Raw genomic sequence first — 21,499 nt, 5'->3', positions numbered from 1 at the left:
ATTGTCCATGTCAGTGGCATGCCTGTTGCCACAGACTTCCAGCCTTAGCATGCTATGAAGTTCTACATGTGATCCTGGGAATGATTTAGATTTGCATACCAAAAAGAAATAAAGCAGTTTCAATTTCTGGGATTTGTAAGAGAAGTGATCATTAACAGAACTCCAGGGCAATTTGTACCAGAGATCTGACAAAACATGTGTCCCAGAGGAAATATGATTGCAATCTTGATGAGACTGCCCTTATGTCTTCACTTTGAAATGAAAGGGCAGAAATGTTCTGGCTTTGTCTTTATTACATCATGGTCCATCAGCTTCATACAGCATATGGCAGTCTCTGGAGATGAGGAGTAAACTTGCAGAGAGAAATTTATTTCAGATGAAACTGAAATTATATCACAGGCTTTTTTCCATAACTGGAAATCAAGAGAAGAATGAGATCTCTACTAACACAGCAGCTATTGGCAGAACATCAGCACAGTGCTCAAAAGTTCACATTGACTTCCAGGCACAATTCAATGGCTTTTGTTACACAGTTTTGACCTGCCACATCATCTCCATCCATCATGATCTTCTGAATGGCCTTTCCAAGTGTAATACAAATGTCAAAGACACTAATCAAGATCAGTTCTAAAGTACTCGACCCCTCAAAAGAAACAATAGCAACCATTCAGCTAGAGTGACAGCATTACACCAACATTTCATGCTATCTTTCTCCCACAATGAAAGCAAAGCAGCCTTAATATCCCTTCCCAATTTGACTGAGACATGCCTGGCCCTCCTATCCCGCTTTTTCAATTGGCACCAAAGGTGGCACTACTAGTTAGGCTACAACCTCAGATTTACTAGGCAGAGCCTAGGTGTCTAGCAGGAGAGATTATACACATTTCAGAATGGACAGTCACAACCTTCCTGTTATGGGAAACACATTTTTCTGATTTATGTTCATTGATGACATTACAAAATACTTTTAGATAGGCACATTTTAGCATTACTTGCGGGTCAAACAGAGATGGCAATCAAATTGGACAAAGTGAGAGACAGCATTGGGTATGAACATTTGCAGAATTAAGAGTTCTGAAAATAAACCACTGATGTAGCCAACAAATGTGAAAGTCATTCCTTATTAGACACAGTTCTGTGACTCATAGTAAGCCCCTACCAGGGCAGCAGCTAGCTGTCAACTTTACTCTTACAGTCACCATTGCAATGCCTGTACACCCGCCCCCATCTTTTGTCTACAAATGGGTGGCTTCCTCACTACTTGTTATACATTGTATTGACATTACAGGCTGAATTAGTCAAAGATGGAATTGAACCTCATTGACTGAGCAAGAGCTGGCATTTGTTTCCAAGATCTACATGCTCTTGTTTCTGGCTATCAGTCTCCTCAGCTTCTGATTGTCTGAGAAGTGAGGGAATAAGCTAAACAAATCAGGTCCCTATTCATGATACTGCTGTCTATCAATTTGTGCATGCTTGATAAAGGCCTGATTTGTGAAGTAATTGCAGGGTGTCTTTGGGGTTTGGGAGTGTTCTTCTTATTGATAAAATCATTATGAAACCAAGTTTCTGTTGGGTATACATAGGATAGTGACTAGTTTTGCACTAGTAAGAGCTCTAAGTCAGTAGTACCTGCTAACAGCTAAAACATTTCTTGCAGTAAAAGAATTATCAGAAAAAAATTGTATTTATGAAACAAGTGTTGTTGTTCCTTAAACAGACAGCATTCAGGATGAATGAAGCAACTTCACCAAGAAGATATGCCTTTGCTAAAGTAGTCCCACATAAATTGCTCTCCATAAATTGTCCCAGTACAGGCATAACAATCTACACACATACTGCTGTCTGTAATACATCCAAACTGCTGACAAAGTGCCTCTTTTCTCAGCCCAAGTCATGTACATTTAAAATAAAGTTGTATATTTAGACACTATATAGAAGAAAAACCATATACCATTAAGCTTATTTTAAAACAAAGAATATTGTCTGTGTCTTGATACCAAATATTTTACAGTGATGCTTTAAGAACCATTAATATATTGCACATCATAATTTAAATTTTTTAATGTCATTCTCTATAAAGAAGTTCATTCATTATTAGCACTGACCATATAGTGATACAGAACTGTAGCTTCACCCTCCCATATTTAAAGAACAAGATACATAAATAGGTTAAAAAGCTACACCACACACAATAGTTGTATTATGTCCAATTTGACATTGGATTAAGGTTACAGTAGTGGCTTTTTGTTCTTCCACAGAATGTACAGATGGTACCACATAAGAGAGCTGTGCAAATTGTGGTTCTGAGTGGAGGCAAAGAAGCAACTACCTCCTTTTTCCTGCCCCACTTTTCCCTGCTTTACTGCTACTACCACTAGACTTGCTAGAAGATTTTGAAGAGAAAAGTCTTGTCATAAACTCTGACACATCAGGCAGCTCATGGTTAGAATTCAGCATATTCATCGATTGCTCCATTTCCTAAACATACACAAAAAGGAAGATGTAAGTGAAATTGCAGGGCATCATTTCCAAATCATATATAAAGGCACATCCAATAGTTTCATTGTTCTTTCAGTGGATGCCATTTTGCAGCTGCTCTCTATCATATACTCCCACTACAGAGTCCTTTAGATAGCCACAGCCCAAACTACAACTTAAAAATACGAATTCAGTGATATAAAGATGAAAAGAATGATCTAAAAGCAGTAAGCAAGATAACCATGTCTAGAGTAGCTGTACAATGCAAATGCATGCTACTTGAAGCTTTACACATCTAACAGCCTACTGACTGTTCAAGTGCCTTCCAATTTCAAATACCAAAGCTGCTCATCTTCTATTTAAAAATTCAACAGAAGTTTCTGAACTTCTACTATAAAAATGGCAGTTTAGCATATTTTTCAAGAATATTTGTTGTTTGTTTGTTAGATTTATTTCCCACCACTCCCCGTAGGCTCTTTAAAAAGACTTTAAAAACAATCCCAACATGGCGGAAGCTCTCATTATTCCTACCCCCTGCTATCAGAGTGGCAGGGAGGGTGGGGAGGAGATGTAACTTACTAGGTCCAGGGGGGGGGGGAAATGCTGGCACTCATTCGCTGACCCTGGCCTCAACCAAAAATCTGGCGGAAGAGCTCCGTCTTGCAGGCCCTGCGGAAAGCTGGTAAATCCTGCAGGGCCTGCAGCTCACCCAGGAGCTCATTCCACCAGGTAGGGGCCAGGACCGAAAAGGCCCTGGCCCTGGTCGAGGCCAGGCACGCTTCTCTAGGGCCAGGAACGATCAGGAGATTCTCCCCCGCTGAGCGTAAAGCCCTGCGGGGGGTATACATTTTTACAAAATAAATACCTTTCAACTATTTTCTTGTATTTAAATAACACCTGGCACCTAACTGTCTTAAAGTAGTCGAAGCTTTATGTGAGCGATCTGAACTTCTGATTATATTTTCTACCACAATCTTGACAAACCTTTTCATTTGGAAAGTTTAGAAAAAGTTATTAACAGAAACTGTTACTTCAGTTAGCCAAGTTCCTCCACAGAGACCAAGTCTCTTCCAACTTGGAACTTTCTCATGGCTACCTAAAATATTTCACATGACCTCATGAGCGACCACATGATCAGGTCAGTGTTTCCTAGGAAAACTATAACTTTTTACCATTTATTAAGCATTTAGATTTAGATAAACACAAGCAGCTTTAAACTTCTCAGGATTTACACTGTAATAGGTGTAACTTGAAAATAACCTGGACAGTTGTAGGCAACTACTAAAGACAATGGCTATTCAGAGGAAAGAGAAATCAATACCAACTGAACCCCCAAAAGCAGCAGCCAAAGACAGACAGTAACACTGCTAAATAGAGAAGAGTTAGTAAACACCTTGAATCTCCATTTTGTTCTAGCCCTCCGCTATTCAGCATAATGCATGGTGAAAGGACAATAAGTTAGGATAATATAGTAAGTATCATAATTTAATTTTATGTTACAATGGATCTGTTATAGCAGAATGTGGCGAGGATATTTTATTGAGATGAAGAGGATAAAAAAAACCCAGAAAGGCTGGACAACCCTTATCTTCCATCTCAACTGATATTCATAGAACACATCAGGAAAAATCAGTAGACTTTTTTTATATGATACAAGATGTTCATAAAACACTAATTAGTAACACATTTTTTATGCACAGACAAAGACTTTCATTGACGATCAAAGCACCACTCAACACAAAGACAAGCTCTCTACTTAGTGGCTCCTCTGGGTGAACATTTGTCACCCAACCTCCCATGTCAGGCAGTTCTTGCTTTCAGCACAGAATTCTTAGGCTGCTACTTTTCTCAATTAGCAAAGAAGACTGGATCCTCTTGGAAGTCATCCAAGAAAATTTGGCAGAAGCAGAGTCCATGATCTTTGCTTCTGTGTTTCCACCGTCCGGATGGAAACCCAAATTCATGAAGGCCTTCCAAGAACAAATCCCAATAATCTTTTCAATAACAGGACAAAGGGGCTAATGGGTATGCTCCTGTATGATTTCTGCATAGATGGAATTGTAAAACTCACAGATCACAATCCCTTTAATAAGCAAGAACAGAAAGGTGCTGAAGGTCTTGCTGAAAGGAAGGAGACTATCCTGATGCACTCAATCTTGAGCACATTAATTCTGTCCTATCATACTTTGTCTGCGTCCTCCTGCCCTTAATATATTTATCATTTCCTGCATCCCTTTCATGCTGGCCTTTTCTGTTCTTTCAGCAAAACATTCTTCAACCATCTCTACAGCTAAATATGAAGTACCATTTTCTGAATAAGTTATACAAAAATACACTCCCAATAAATCTGTTCCATTCAGCATCTCTTCAAAATCTGGTACTGCTATGACTCACTAAGCACGTCTTTCTGACTCACAATTGTATCTACTGCAACAACCACTAACTCGTCATGGTTTAGCAGACCCTTCCTGGCCTGCATTACAGATTGCTTTGGTTACTTGTTCTAATACTGTTGTTCAGAGGCAATATCTTCACTATCAGCTACACAAACCTTACTCACCCGTCGCATTTCAGGATCACTTGTGTTGACAACTTTTGGCAGCAATACGAAGATCAGCAATGGAAGGATCATCATCATAACCTTAAACAGGTAGATATTCATAGAACAATAATTTAAGACATATCTTTATTTGGGCAGGGGTGGAGGTGGGCCAAGATTTAAAATGACAAGCAGGGATGAAGCATTTCAATGCACTGACTATGAATTCTTAAAGCAGTGGTCCCCAACCTGCGGGCTGCGGCCCAGTGCCGGGCCGTGAAGGCCATGGCGCCGGGCCGCAGCTCCCTCTCCCCGCCCCCCCCCCGCAGTAAAAAACTTCCCAGGCCGCAAGCTTGCGGCCCGGGAAGCTTCTTACTGCGGGAGGGTGGGGAGAGGGAATCAGGGCCGGGACGAGCATCGCGTGGGCGTGGCCCGATGCGCGGGCATGGTCCGCGCGGGCGCAGCGTGCGAGCGTGGTCCGCATGGGCGCGGCCCAATGCCCTGCCAGTCCCCAGCCTCAGAAAGGTTGGGGACCACTGTCTTAAAGGTTTAGAGCTATTGCTGTTCATTCTAAGGGCAGCTCACATACAAGTTACTGGTGTAAGAAGAGGAGGCAGTCAGGCATCCTTCTATCATATCTGAGAACATTTGTTTTATATTGTATTTTAAGCTTCTACAAACTGGTCTGAGAGGCAGCCTTACACTGGAAAATGAAGAAATGGACAATACAAAATAGACTGAATCCTGGCCAGCTTTCCTTCTGGTGCAAGGAGGTGGAAGGTGATACCCATGTGAAATGGGAATGCAGCATGGGGTAATGGGGTGAGATTGCCCTCTTGTGCCAGCAGAATAGCTGGCAGTAACTAAATCAACTGTGACACTGTGCAACAACTAATTTGCAGAACTGTAACTTACCAGCAAGCGTTACATGGTTTGACAGCAAATACAACTATATAAGCCTTGGAGGCAAAGACCAGTAATATTCAAAGTACATAAGTGAATCTAGGAGCATTCAACTGTTTTGAATATCCGTGGCTTTACTGATGGGAATATTTAAGCTAACCAAGGGGTAAGGTACATCACTACTTCAAATTTGTTCAGTTTCATCTACTGTCTGACAGCATTCATTCTTCTGAGTGATCACTAAGTGAATACAGGCTCCTATCCTGAAGATTTATTCCAACAAGATGAAAGTGCTACTCCTGAATGGAAGGTCTGACCTGGGACTTAAGGCACCACTAATTCTGGACAGTGTTCCACTCTCCTTGAAGGACAGGTCCATAAGGCTTCCTGCTGGATAAGCAGGTGGCAGTTGTAGCCAGGAGTACCTTTTGCAAGTTTCAACTGGCTAGTCAGCTGCAGATTTTCTACAGCAAAAAACATCTGGCCACTGTGCAGCATACCTCAGTTATATCTATATATGACCAAGGGCAATCAACAGCATACTCTTCTTAAAGAACAGCTTTGTTATTCCTGTCAGTAAAAGGACCCAGCCAAGTTCTTCATGACTGAACAAAGGTAGTACCAATGAGCTCTATACTTAGATCAAGTAAGTGCACCAACACAATAGCATCTTTTTTTAGGATGAACTTCACAACTGATGCATCTGTTTCCAGGCTAGCTTAAAGTCAAATGACCTGGTTCTTCTGCCACATGCATGAGAGCTATGATTTTGATAAGCTGTGGTTGTCTGACAACAAATCCCTCCCCAAACTTGTCCTGAAGGAACAACCTTAGGTTTTACATTCAAATACACACATATATACCTAACCATCTCCATTATGTCATTCCAAGTCTCTCTCCTTTCCCATGCCAAATATATGGATGGGGCATGCTACGAATTTTGGTACACATATTTATGACTTTAATACATATTTGTGATTCATATTTGAAAATTTGCGTTCAGTACTAATGTGATGTCTGCTCTTTCTATAAAAATATGAGAAACTACAACTGGCAAAAAGGATGCCTTTTAAAGGCTGCGTTGCTTCATAATTATTTTGACTTCTAGTTGCTTGTATGATAATAAATTCATGTTGATGATGTAACCCCCCTCTCTCTAGAGATGCCTCTTGTACATCCCAGAGATAATACCTGCCTGAAAACAAGTCTTATTTAATGATATCAGCTCTACTGCATTACTTCCACTTGAAAGGACGTAATTAGTATGTGTCTGTTTAATTTTCTTAAACTCCTACAACACAACTTTTGAAATGCTGAGACTGAACAGCTAATTAGTGACAAATAAGTGCCTGAGTGCATGCATCCATACATACCATGGGATTCATTAAGAAGTCAGTCCATCCCCAAGACTCTCTCTTTATAAAGTAAGAAGGGGGTCCAGAAGATTTCATTTGGAGTGGGTATGGCAGCCTGACAACTTCTGACGTTTTGATGTAATTCACATATCTTGCTCTGCAGAAGATTTTAAAATGTTTTTTTTCTACACAATTTCATCAGCAAACAACTGCAACAAGTTACACTGGCTTCATATTCCCTCTAATGATGGCATTTTGTACTTCAGCTAACCACTCAAATTTGATTTCAAAAGGATTTGAGCACCTTAAATATGTGCAGGACTATTTATATTTACTCAATTCATACCTCACTTTTCTCCTCAATGGGAATCCTACATGACTTACATAATTCTGCTAACAAAGAAATTTACCCAAGTCAGTAGGCATTTACATGAAACTCCTGCCCCCCAGGAGGATAAAAATCAATCTACTCTTTTCATTTCATCTGTGAATTTGTGACAAAATAAATATTAACATAGCTTTGTTCTTTACCCAAGTAACATAATCCCAAATTTCATTTTTTTTCTTAAAATAACTTTATGTTAAGTTTCACAATTGACAGTCGTTTTGTTATCAGTTATATTACCTAAGAACATTTAATGTCCTACATCCCAACTCTTTTTATTTGCAAAAACTATTTCTATTATTTTTAGCAGGATATCTGAACTATAATGAAGTTTAAATTTTACATTTGAAATGCAAATACTTTCAGAACAGAAAAATCATTAGTGGAGCCAATAATATATAATAGATATTTGCTGGCAAAGCAAAATTGCTTTTTTATAATATAAGTTAGTTGGATACAGTGACAGAATATGGTCCATTCCAATGTTTCAGGTAATCAGTAAGACCCATTATGCACGGCCACCGAACCTGCGATTTCGGGTGACATGGAAAACGCGGAGGGGGAAGACGCGAAGCACACCGGTTATGCACAGGACGGGGCACGACGGTGGCAAAACCCAGAGTAACCGATTATGCACGCGGCGATCCGGGTGCCACTTCTGGTTGCGCCCCGGTCACCTGGAAGCTGCGCTTTCTTCCGCGTTTCACTAATGCGGCTTTTTCGGCGGCATGCACCAAAGCTGCGGCCGGATGCAGCCGGCTCCGTGCGTTATCGGTGATTTTAGTCACCGCCATTCCACCCCGAATGTGCGTTATTTCCCCCGTGCATAATGGGTCTAAGTATGGAACAGAGAAGTGTGAAAAAAGGAACTGCAGAGAACCTACTGACACAGAATGATTAGCTATCCCCCCCCCACTTTCACCCTACATAGAAAAACAGTTTATTTCAACAGATTAAGTTAAGTGTCACACCTCATTTTGCCTTTTGATGTGATGTCCACTCGTACTGGTTCAAATTTATAAGCTGGGGATACAACTTCAACTACGTATGATCCAGAAGGGATATCATGAACCACAAAGCTTCCATCTGTCCTGGTAAAATAAAGATTAACATATATTATCTCCACCACAGAAGAGAAAGAGTAATTTAATTATGCTATGGATATTTTAGACAACCCATATTAGTATGCATTTGTCAAGTCTGGAATCACAATTCTTATTTACCCATTCATAAAACAACCCTATAAGAGCCTCTTGTGGCGCAGAGTGGTAAGGCAGCCGTCTGAAAGCTTTGCCCATGAGACTGGGAGTTCAATCCCAGCAGCCGGCTCAAGGTTGACTCAGCCTTCCATCCTTCCGAGCTCGGTAAAATGAGTATCCAGCTTGCTGGGGGGTAAACAGTAATAACTGGGGAAAGCACTGGCAAACCACCCCGTATTGAGTCTGCCATGAAAACGCTGGAGGGTATCACCCCAAGGGTCAGACATGACTCGGTGCTTAAAACAATCCTATATGCCACTGGCCCCAGATGTGACACCCATGGGCATCATAATGCCAACTAACATATTTCCCAATGTCCATTTCTTGTTCAAAGTAAAGCACATCTTTCTTCCACCGCAGTGGAGCAGGAGGTGCTTCATTCATAAAACCTAAGACACATCAATTGATGGATCTGGAGCACTCATTCAGAAATAGCTGTTTCTAGCAAAGGATCACTTAGATTTCTATGATTTCCCCCTCCGCCCAATAGCATCTATTTTGTGACTGGGCCTAATGCTCACTACAGTTACACTGAAACTGGTAACGCACAATAGCTTCTGAAGGGATGAAACCTTGAGTGAGCACAAGAAGAATCCAAGTTGTGCTCAGAAGAACAATTTTGGAAATGTTACACAGATAGCTGGCTCTCAGATCTTTACCATCAGCCTGGTAATAGAAGAAGACGACAACACATGGTCAGAAAATACAAGTGACTACTCTATAAAGAAAACCCATCTAATGTCAGAAGGCAATAGAAATGCAGAACCAGGATTACTCAAATAGATCTCTGTAGGTTGTGCAGATATTTTACATAATTTCTCACCGTCATTTATACAGCCAAGGATAACCAATGTCTTAATATATTCAGACTGCCATTTCCAGCTGTGTCCTACTACACATTAGGCTTACTTCAAGTTACAGTGTAAAGGCTATAGGAAATTTTACAGTCTATGCATAAACAAGAATAAAATCTTTTCAAGAGGATGAATAGTCAAGCTGCCTGGCTCTTTTACAACAAAATCCTTGTTTATTAGAAGGCCTAATGAATGAGGAGAAGTCTGTAAAGAACAAAACTGCTAGTCTCAAATCTTCATTGGTCTTAAAGATGCCACTAGACTAAAGCTTTGTTCTGCCACTTCAGCTGAATCTAAAAGATGTGTGAGTGTAAAACAGAAAAGGAAGAAAGCAGCCTAAGACTTCACCATCAATCTAACATGTACTTCAAAGGGATACTCCTCCTCTATAAAGTGAATACTGATATTTGGTCACTAACTAGGGCAATACAAGAAGGAGATGTACACTGATTATTATTAATAATCAAGCAGACATTACACAGTAGTTCTCCCTAACTCATACAAATAAATTCTGGAAACACTCAAATACTAATGGCCCTGTTGGTTAGGGAAAAGAATTACATGTACCCAGGAATGATATATTGCTTCAGGATACTTGCTGTAATCCAGCAGATTTCATTTTTATTGATTGATTGATTGATTTTATTACATTTATATACCACCATAGATAACAATGGAACAATAATAAACAGTGAGAACAGTAAATTCATAACCGTAACATACAATGGACCTGTGGTTGGTCGGTTCAAGACACTGAAGCTCATGGACGTTGAGGTTCATAGGAGGGAGGCTCGGGGCCTCCATGGAAGGTGTTGGTTGTGGTTAAGGCAGAAAATCACCCTGAACCACTCTCCTGTTTCTGTTTGATTCTGAATTACTTTCATAAGAACAGAGCACTGGTTCATATAATTCAGCACCAAGTTTCTTTAAGTGTCTTAACAGACTACAGGCCCACAGCAGGGGCATTTCAGCCAAAACTTCTCTCTGAACCTGCTCCATCAATGGCATTTAGAGACACAGTATCTCTAAACTTTCAGCTACCTTGGTTAATAGTCACTAATCTGTCTTCTATGAATTTGTTAAATGCTTTTTTAAAAGACACCTAAAGTATCACCCAATAATACAGGCTGTTTCAACACAAACCAGAAATAATCTGAAGTACTCACACTATTCTGTCATAAATCTACTGTCTGTCCACATTATTGGGTGCCCCCAAATTCTAGTATTGTTGGAGATAAAGGTTTTTCTTACTCTGTTTCTCTATATCAAGTTTACTCAACCAGGGTTTTGTGAAACCCTGGGGTTTCTTGATGGTCGTGGAAGATTTTCCTGAATGGGTGGGAATTATTTAATTTTTTATATTTTAAAATGTGTTAAAACATGCATCAGGTGATATAGCCATATATGGTCATGTTAACCCACCTACTCCTCCCAAAATGGCCAATGATGGACCTGGAGGAGGTGAGAATGAGCTCCCAAGTGAAATCAGGGCCCCGTTTAAACTCCAGCATTTCTGCAGGGCCTGTAAAATGCAGCTCTTCCACCAAGCCCTTGGTTGAGACCAGTACGCACCTACTGCATACAGCAGCAATTACCAGGCCTTCCCTTACATGCACACACAATGTCTAAGTTTACTCATATGTACAGATGTAATAATGTGCATTGTCCCCTCCATTTCCAGGATAAGAATTTTTAATCTTTCCCCCCCGAGTTTCCCAATTCATCTATGCTGGGACCAATGGAGTGGGATCGAATGTTGTTTTTATGGAGGAGCTGCATGGATATTTTACCCTATTCTACATTGTACCTATTTTATTCTATTTTAGGTTTACTGTAAATCCTTATTTTGTTAGCTACCTGAGACTCTGTGAGGGGCAGAATACAAATCAAATAATAAAGGAAATATTTTGCACGATTGCACCGGGATTTTCTTGAAGCCTGAAGAATGTTTCAAGGGTTTCTCAATGGTAAAAAAGCTGAGAAAGCTGCTCTACATCATGCATTATATTAGAAAATATATGTTCCCTGTTGTTCATCTTTTAAAAAACGGGGAGGGGGGAGTCTCAAACTTTTGAAAGTGATCCAGCTGCTTGATTGTTTCAGTTGTTCTTATCTACACCTTCTTTATGGGGGCAGGGAGGTGTTAGAACACACACAAAGTATTTAGGGGGTTAAGAATGATGTACATCCAAACATGTTAATGGACAGCACTCACACTTGGAATACTGCATCAGACTCCTAGTGTTCATAGAAAACAGAGGTATCCAAGCATGTATCTGAAAAAACATCAGTGCCCAAATAGAAAACAAGCACAATCATAAAGGGATGTGTTTTGTCCATCCCTTACAGAGCTGAGAAACAAACTAGATGTGCAGTAGCCCCTTTGGGACTAACATTTGTTCCAGCACAAGCTTTTCAGAGTCGGAACTCAGTTTCCAAGGCACCACTTGTCGCCAGTTTTGTTTCGTTGCTTCAGCCTGCTTCTAGGCAAGATGTCTGAAATCAGTACAAGCAGCAAACAACAACAACAACAACACACCTTCTCAGCTCTAAAAACGCCGAGTGTGGCATTAAACACGTTCCGTGGTACTCCCTGAGGGTTTCACATAGACTAGTCTCAACACTCTGGACATAGATACGGAGGGCAGAGAAGATGGTCCACCTCCAAGCGAGGCCCTCCCTGATCCCAGAGGCGCACCTTCCCAGGTCAGACGGGCCCCTTCCTGCCCCCCAACCAGGAATCCGTGTGCCAATCCAGCGCTTTTCGACAGGGTCGCCGGATGCGGCAGCAGCTGGGAGACCCCTGCGTGCGCCGGATTCAAGAGACGCGATTTCCTTCCGGAGACGAGCCGGAATGGGAAGGCCGGCCCCGGCTACTCACTCACTTGAGGAAACCGACGTGCTCCTCCCCGTCCACAAGCACGCGAGCCCCCGCGATCCAGTCTTGGGGCTTCACTCCTGGCACCACGGCGCGACCCTCTATCTTAAACCGCTCCCCGGACCCCAGAGCCTCCCCGGACCCCAGAGCCTCCGACGCCCGACAGCTGGGAAGGAGCACGGACGCCAGCAAGAGGAGCGGCGCCAGAGGGAGGCGGCCAGGCCCAGCAGCCATGATAACCGCTCTGAGAGGCGCCGAGAGGGGAACGCCGGGGAGCAGGGAGACACAGGACGGAAGGACCCTCTCTCCCCACGGCGCACGCGCAAAACGCACGAACTCGTGCGCCAAAGCGAAGCGCGCAGGGCTATGACGAATGAGGAAACGAGGGTTTCAGTCTTCACGGCCCTCTACCTTCACTTCCGGTTGTCGTTTGCATTTCCTTAAACTCTTCTTTAAGTGAAGATATGCTTAGTAATATTTTTAAAAAATTCGCCACAAATAAAGGAGGACCCCTTCATTTCAAATACAGGCTCCAGCAAACCATTATCATCTTTTGATACTGCTGCTCCTAGGCTTTTAAATGCCCTACCGCGCGCAGAAATTTCAGTAGATGGTTAGACGCACTGAGGGCTTTCTTTGCCTCTCAGCTTCAGGAATATTAAACTAAACTGTATAAGAGCAACATTCCCCTTGTCTGCGGTAGTGCCGCGTTGGGTTTTCTTGACTTTGAACTCGCTTTACCAGATGCAAACAACGAGCCTGGCAAGAGACCGGAAGTTAGGCTGGTTGCTTGGCAACTGCACAGCCCCGTTGCAAGTTATGAGAACCAGCTGCGCATGCGGTAGCGGAGCGCTTATAAGTGCCCGGTTTGAAAAATTCAGCAGACGCCGCTAAAGTTTCGCTTGTGTTTTGTCACACCATTTCAGAAAGCCTAAATCCTTTTATTTTAAAGGATCCAGATGCCAGGATGTGGACCGGGAACAACTCGTTTTCAAAAGGGATCTCTCGTGCATCCACCACCTAATCAAACACTATGGCTGCTCTTTTGTGGATGAACATGCTGAGTCACTCTTTAAAAACATCTTACAGAAAACAAGGAAGATCAAATCTAACATTGAGTCCCTTGGGTGTAAGGATTGTAAGTGATAAATATAAAATGCTTCCCTTTGCAATAGTTTCTTAGACACCACATTTGCAATCTTTGTTTAGAGTGAGAATTTCCAACCCAAAGAAATGAAAGTCAGTTCATGTTTGGTAGTAAGGAAATTCTCTACTAGAACTACATTGTGTAAACTGCTGTTAAAAATTGATCAGCACTGTTTCCAAAATGTTAACTTCATAGTTAAAACGAATGGATTTATTAATTGAAATACCCGAAATGTCATCTACTGTATCATATGCAAATACGGTCTAATAGATTGAATTGGATTTGAATTTATTGTTGAAGCCAAAGCCATAACAATCATACAAATAAAATGTTAAAACTGTAAAATGAATATATATATATATATATGCATTTATATGTCACAGTATAAACAATTGATCACAATAAGAAAATTGGAAGAAATTGCAAGTGCAGAATAAAATAAATGAAGTTGAATAAAAAATTAAACAGCAATTAAATTATACACTTAATGGATATTGGTATTAGAGCTAGACCTTTTACAATCAGGATTTTTGAACATATGTCTAAAATTAGGACTCAAGTATGTGAATGTAAATAACTTTGGCTATTAATGTACGCTTGTGATTGGTTCATAATAACCATCAAATCATTGGTTACTTAATATTGGTGAATCATAATGGAGGGCCTAGAATTCAGTGCCCAGGTGTCAAGCTTTCATCCTTATAACATTCAAGTACTGTCCACACCCCTCCCACTTAAGTATGAAAGAAACTCTTAATCCACATTGATAGTCCTGGAGGTACCATGGTGCAGAACGGCAGAGAATGACAGCATACTCAAAATGGTGAGAGGTCGTGCCGTTCTCAACAATGCCTTGAAGGGTCATAATAAAAGCCTTGGGGCAGGTGTTCACCATCCATGGTCTACAGGAAACTATTATGTCCAATAACAAGACACAATTCACCTTAGCTGAATTCCAAGCGTTCATGGTCGCCAATTTAATCAGGTACACCACATCAGTGCCATTCCATTTCTCCAAAAGCAGACAAGTGGAAAGGATGGTGAGGACTACATAGTCACTCACATGAGTTGTCCAGGGAGACTGGAACCAATGGCTGGTAGATTTTCTTATTTGCCAACATTTCACAGCCTACCAGGTCAAGCTTTTAATGAACAGGAGGCTGGCAACTCTCCTGGACAGACTGTACCCCAACCTGACATTAGATCAGCATCTAAGTCAGGAGGCTTCTGTGACCCCGAGACCCTTTGTCCCTGATGACCTGATCTATGTCAGGAACTGCAGTGATGGCCCTGATTAGATTTTTGTAGTTGTCATCAGTGCTACTAGTCCTGTCTCATACCAGGTTGGGTCTCCAGATGGGCACATCTTCTGGCAGCACATGGAACAGGTGAGATGGCACCTGCCAGACATGGCCTCATCGTCATAAGCCTAGGCCCCTGATCTGGCACTAGAACTGATAGCAGTGAAACTCACCACTTCTCAGGATGTTTTGTTTGCCCTGAACTGTTCCAAGGATGATTCCTCTGGCACTGCTACAACCTCTAGTGGAAAAATGCCAGTTCCTACAGCAACTTCCCCAATCCTACCAATTGGCCCAGCAATAGAACTTGGCCGTTTTGCACCACGGTACCTCCAGGACTATCAATGTGGATTAAGAGTTTCTTTCATACTTAGGTGGGAGGAGTGTGGACAGTACTTGAATGTTATAAGGATGTAAGCTTGACACCTAGGCACTGAATTCTAGGCCCTCCATTATGATTCACCAATAATAAGTAACCAATGATTTGATGGTTATTATGAACCAATCACAAGCATACATTAATAGCCAAAGTTATTTATTGGGGGTGGTTTAAGCAAGTATTTAAGGCCTAGCAGTTCTGCGTACTGCTGTTTAGTTCTTCGTGTTCAATAAAATTGCTTTGCTGTTTGAAGCTGAAGTGTCTGTGTCTGACTGAACCCACAGATTTAATAGGTACCTTTTTGGGGGTCCATTTGATGACTACCTATCTTACAGGCCTCAGACTCAAATATTTCTCTGTGAAATATTGATAATTGATTTTGCTTTGGGAATGTTACGGAATTGTTATGAGTCACCTTTGAATGAATCTCTGTAAAGGTAGCATTTGAATTCAGTAGATAAATAGTTGAACTACTTAGCTAATATGATTAAAAGCAGAATGAGGTCGGCAAAGGAGGAAGAAAAGCACAGCTTTATCAGCCCTTCAAGTATGAGCTTAAGAAGAGTTACCTATATCTAAACCCACTGGTTACAGTGGACTTAGATGTGTAACTTTGCTTAGTATAAATCTTAGAATTTCCCATTTAGGCACATAAGACCCTACTGCTGTCAACATGTAGGACATTTTTAAATTCAGCAGCAAGTACCAGAGTAACCATTAAAAAAAAATTTTTTTTGCATTTGACAAAAGCTCATCTAATTCAGCATTCAGTCTCATATTGGAATATTCCACTATATGAACCAATGCTGCACAACTGTGATCAGTGGTAAATTTCATTGCAGGCAAATGTAATACATGTGATTTTACTCATTTAACTGAATTGAATGTATAGTTTGATCTATCCTTTAGTTGTATACAATGTTATAATTCCTTCTCACATGTTAACCAAGCCCTATTATCTGCGGATCAGTTATCTTATACAATGAAAAACAATTGCTATAAAATATCTTCTTTTCCTTCATTCTTTTCACCTCAAATGTATATTACTTACACAGCCACATGCTGTCTTTATGTTGAACTTAATGCTCTTCACTATTACACCAAAGTGCAAAAAGAGAAATAATGCTAAGAAATGTTAAACAGATAGGCTGCAGTCTATATGTCTAATGTCCATTCTATTTTTAATTAAATCTTCTAAACTACCATGGGACTCTAACATGCACTTCTGCAATTAAAGTTAAATTATCAGCCTTTGAATATGATTCAGTCCCTAGTTGCCAAACTTAACATATCAATACTTTAAGTTAAGGGATGCCTGGCTTTTACAGTGTAGGTTACATTTTAGACATTAACAAAACTGGATAAAGATGTGGAAGGGAAATTACAGTTTGAAACACAATATTGACTAAATAGCAACCCTGTAAACATGCACATTTGAAAGCCTTTCTTAAGTTTTTTACTGTTGAGAACCTCCTGAAACATTTAAACTTCAAAAAACCTCCGAAGTGGTGCGATCATGCAGAATATAGTTGGGAAGCATAGCTGTTTATATGCCCACCTGAACCACTCCCCTTCCTTGCCCCTTCAGGCCCATCATTGTCCATTTGGGGAGAGAGGAGAGCAGGTCAACATGACTATATATGATCATATCACTCAATATTTAACAAATTCTAAAAATATATACAAAAATAATTAATTCCCACCCACTCAGGAAACCCTTCCAGGGCCATCAAGAAACCTCAGGGTTTCACAAAACCCTGGTTGAAAAAGCCCACTATAAGCATATGTACAATTTATTTTATTTTATTTATTTATTATATTTATATACCGCCCTCCCTGGAGGCTCAGGGTGGTTTACACTGAACATGAACAATACATGAAACAATCTATAACATATGAACCGTACAATAATATTAATTACTGATAGTTGTAACAATATAAACAGTGTAAACAAAGCAACAGTGCAACAGGTCCAGAACACTCTGATGGAATTCTGAGAGGGAGGGGAGCAGGGGCCCTTCAGTCGCTGTTGGTTACGTCTGGTCTCAACCAAATGCCTGGCTGAAGTCCTCCTTTTTGCAGGCCCTGCGGAACTGTTTAAGCTCCGTCAGGGCCCTGATCTCTTCTGGGAACTCATTCCACCAGGTGGGGGCCAGAACAGAGAATGCTCTGGCCCTGGTCGTGGACAAGCGGACTTCTTTAGGGCCAGGGACCATTAGCCGGTTGGTGGTGGTGGAGCGTAGAGCTCTTTTGGGGGCATAGGCAGGGAGGCGGTCCCTCAGGTACAATGGACCCTGACCGCATATGGCCTTGAAGGTAATTACCAGAACCTTTAGTCTGATCCGGAATTCAACTGGCAACCACTGCAGTTGGTGGAGAATGGGCCGGATGTGGGACCTCCACAGTGTTGTTGTGAGGGTCCTGGCCACTGCATTTTGGACCAGCTGTAATTTCCGGGTCAAGGCTAATAGCAGGAAAGTTTTCTGATTTAATTTGTGGTCAATGCACTAGGTTGGATTACACACAGGTTTCCTCCGCTGTAATTAGGAAGTCCCCTCTGGTTTTCCTTTGGGTTTTGCATGTGGCCTCACTTTCCAAGTGGACATCCCCCCATATATATATATTTTTAATTTTACATTGTACTTGCCTTCTTTGGTGGAGAGTACTCATTTTCATTGCATTTTCTCAGCAGTATTTGAAAGTTCCTTTGCAATGCTTCAACTCCCCTCTTTATTGGGTCCCTGGCTGAATTTTTTAAAATGTAGAAATGTTCGACTGCTTTTGTCTTTACCCTGTCTTTCATACACCAATGGGAGGACCACTGGCCCCTTGCTCTGCACTGCCCACCAATGAATGTTTAGTAAACTAGAGGAAGAACCCTCCCAGCCAAAAACATTTTTCTGGTTTCTGAGGTTTGTCCATTCTTAAAAAAATATTTTTTAATGTTTTCATGCAAAACATTTTCCCCTCAGGAAGCACAAAAGAAAATTGCATCAACAGCATAAGCATAAACAGGACAGGAACCAATTAAAAAGGGTACGTGGATTGACTACTTGGATAACGCAAAAATAAAGGTGAGTACACAATCAATCCCAGTCTTTTTAACTTCCATAGCAGTTATGTCACCTGTGCAAAATATGCTCCCTACCTTTGGTTAACCACCAGGGGGCCTGTTGTGATATCCTGTATATACACCACAGAATAACAGACCAAAGCCTGCTGGATTACAGAGGTACAGCTGCCAGACTCTCAAGCTTCTCTCTCACTTAGGATGTTGTCTCAAGACGCAGTGACAGCCGCAATCTTCCAAATGGAACAACCAACTTTGCTTGAACGGAGTCATCTGCTGTGGCAAGAGATTCTCCTTTTGTGCCTCCCCTCCAGGAACATCAGAAGCAATATGCTCTATCCCACAGTCCCAACAATGACCCTTATTTGCTGCTTGTATGAGATTTAAAAATCAGATCCAACCATCAACAAATTAGGCAGCACAGCTTCCTGCCATGCCCATGTATGCTGTGCATCAGTGGTAAATCCTGTTCTCCAGGAACTTGACTCACAGGGAAGACATGCTACAATAGCAATCAAAAGCCTACATCCCAGTGCTGACCTTTAATTTTTATTTATCCATTAGACATCAATATAATTATGAAATAACATGTCAGTATTTATCCCGAGAAACAGCTTGTTCTCTTTGAACACAGTGAAGACAAACCATTGACTAATGACAGAGAGCGTGGACTCTTATCACTGTGACTCCTGTCAGATTGTTGAGGATAGAAAATAACTCTCAAGTCTCCAAATAGCACCTGGGAATAGAAAAGGAAAAATTAAGCACTACAAGCAAGGACATAAGCATGCCCTCTCTTCACCCCTGCCAGCTAGCTCTTTCTTCTAACAGTTCCATCTGAAGCATTTCACATGGCTAGTGAGATAAACCACTAACGCCACTGCTGCATCTGCTGGGTTGGCATTTAAAGGTACTGAATGTCTCATTTAGACAACAGGGTGGCAGCTGATAGCTTAGGAAGCTGTAATCTATTTTGTGCACATATTCTTAACACTGACAACAGAAGAAATCCTTTAGCATTTTTATTGATAGTATTCATTATGTTATAGCCTAGGGCATACTGTTCTTGGCAGCCACGTCACAATTTATTGTCTTTGGCTCAAGAAGTATTTTCCAATTTGGCCCTTTTTAATCTCTGTCCATTAAGTTTTTGAAATGCAAATTCTAATAAAGCCTGAACAAATGTGTTCTTTCTGACAGCACTGTTGACCACCAAGCTTCTTATAAATCAAACTCATAAAATCTGTGCTGACCTCTGTGTCTCTGAACAGAATGTTTTGTGGTCTGCTTCACCAGTCTACTAATTTAAATTGCAGCCCGCTAGTGAACTTAATGTGCAGTCTCATGATGAATAAACATGGCACATATTCTTATGCCATCAGGCATCAGGTCTGCTTCCTTCATGTTTTAAGAACTGCCCCACCAACTACCCACCACTGTTCATTAAGGCATCCTTATCTCAAGAACTGGTAGAGGGCAGGGCTAGAATCCTGTGGCAGTCCCTCATGCCATTAGAAGACCCTCTAAGTCTTCCTGTTATAGAGAAGTTTTAATCTGTTGAAAATATGTGTGTACATTCTTTGCCTTATTAAGATTGTAATACTTCCATACTTATCAAAACATTTACTAGTTTCCAAAAAAATTGAACTGGCTTGACTGAATACTTGAGAAACCCAGCACAGAAACTTGTGAAGATGAGAGAAAGTGAAGGCAAAACCTTTCCTTTCAAAGAAGTTTCACCTAGAAACTGGCTATCACAATATTTTAGAGTTGGATATTGGGTAGGGCATGTGGTACTGTTTTAGATGAGGGTTTTCTTTGAATTCTGGAATTATTTGGATTTCATTATTCTCCATGAGGGACTCTGAGAGGAGGGGAATGGAGGGCCTACTGTTCAACAAAAAGACATTAAAATTGTAGGGGAGCTAGCACTGTGTATTAATGACCCCTCCCTATTTTTCAAGCAAATCATAGACAAAAGGATCCAGTTCCACAGACTTCTGAACAAAGTGCCTCTAGTCACCTACTTGCAGCAGTGCAGACTGGGAAGGAGAAACAGCACTGCAAAATGGCCAGGCTCCAAAAACAAAGAGCTGCTGGGCCTTGTGCCTGGCTCATGCCAGCTGACAGCTGCCTTCCCCAGGCCAGTTAAGATTCAAGTCAGCCAGGAGTTGCTTCCTGGTACCCCGTACATTTCAAGAAATAGAAGTAACCCAGGCACTGATATTCCCAGAAATCCTTAATCCTGATCCAGTGACCTATGTATACCTGAAAAATACTATTTTTAAGGTATATATCTGTACCAGATATATCTGAGCACATATCCCTAGCTGTGTCCATATGAACAGAAACATATTTTACACGGCCCACTTTAGAACATGTTTAGCTTGGCAGAATCCTTCCAAGAAGTTTTTTGAAGACAAACCTGCAATTTTAGAAAGTGAAATGAAAGCTGCATTGAGAACCATTGAGAGAAAAAAATCCCCAGGAGCAGTTAGGATATCAAAAGAGCTATTCTAAACCACAGAAAAGGAGTCAATCAAAAGCTTAACAATAATATGCCAATTAATATGGAAAACAAAACAGGAAACGAGGAAGACCCAACATGAGATAGATTGACTCAATCTAGGAAGCCACAGCCCTCAGTGGACACAACTCGAGCAAGAATATTAATGATAGGACCTTTTGGAGGGCATTAATTCATAGAGTCAACTTACGTTGGAAGTGACTAGACAGCACTTGGTATTTTAAAATGACTTCAATGGCCAATACCACTGCAAAACATATGAAAGAATTTAAAATAGTAAGACTGAGACAAATAGATTACTTAAGGCCACTGATTTGCCTGAGGATTTTGTACTTCACAGTTGTTAGTACTTCAACCATTATACTGTAGCAGCTTTTTAAGCTAAGAAAAGCAAATAAAAATATCTTGTTGAAAAAACTAT

The 21,499-nt window shown here is 41.0% G+C and overlaps 1 protein-coding gene and 1 long non-coding RNA gene across 2 annotated transcripts; one reads left to right on the top strand and one right to left on the bottom strand.

Moving 5' to 3' along the window:
* Positions 1-2,048: 2,048 nt before the first annotated feature.
* Positions 2,049-12,985, bottom strand: EMC7 (ER membrane protein complex subunit 7). The gene is made up of 5 exons (XM_077322942.1): positions 12,662-12,985; positions 8,635-8,754; positions 7,297-7,435; positions 5,042-5,122; positions 2,049-2,481 (listed from the first exon to the last, which is right to left on the bottom strand). The coding sequence occupies exons 1-5, from the start codon at positions 12,886-12,888 to the stop codon at positions 2,329-2,331; spliced, it is 720 nt and encodes a 239-aa protein (XP_077179057.1). The 5' UTR covers positions 12,889-12,985; the 3' UTR covers positions 2,049-2,328.
* A 4-nt stretch (positions 12,986-12,989) lies between these two features.
* On the top strand, positions 12,990-21,499 carry LOC143830436 (uncharacterized). The gene is made up of 3 exons (XR_013228450.1): positions 12,990-13,792; positions 18,454-18,555; positions 18,752-21,499. It is a non-coding gene; the product is annotated as an uncharacterized LOC143830436 (long non-coding RNA).

The sequence above is a fragment of the Paroedura picta genome, chromosome 2 (genome assembly GCF_049243985.1).
Source record: "Paroedura picta isolate Pp20150507F chromosome 2, Ppicta_v3.0, whole genome shotgun sequence".
NCBI lineage: Eukaryota > Metazoa > Chordata > Lepidosauria > Squamata > Gekkonidae > Paroedura > Paroedura picta.
This window is presented reverse-complemented; position numbering and strand designations above follow the sequence as displayed.

Bases quoted from the DNA above. Each gene is read 5' to 3' on its own strand.
- EMC7 (XM_077322942.1), bottom strand. From the start codon at position 12,888: ATGGCTGCTGGGCCTGGCCGCCTCCCTCTGGCGCCGCTCCTCTTGCTG. The intron at 8,755-12,661 runs GTGAGTGAGTAG...TTATTTTACCAG, and splicing joins GAGCACGTCGGTTTCCTCAA to GACAGATGGAAGCTTTGTGG. The intron at 5,123-7,296 runs GTATGTATGGAT...TACCTGTTTAAG, and splicing joins ACTTCTTAATGAATCCCATG to GTTATGATGATGATCCTTCC.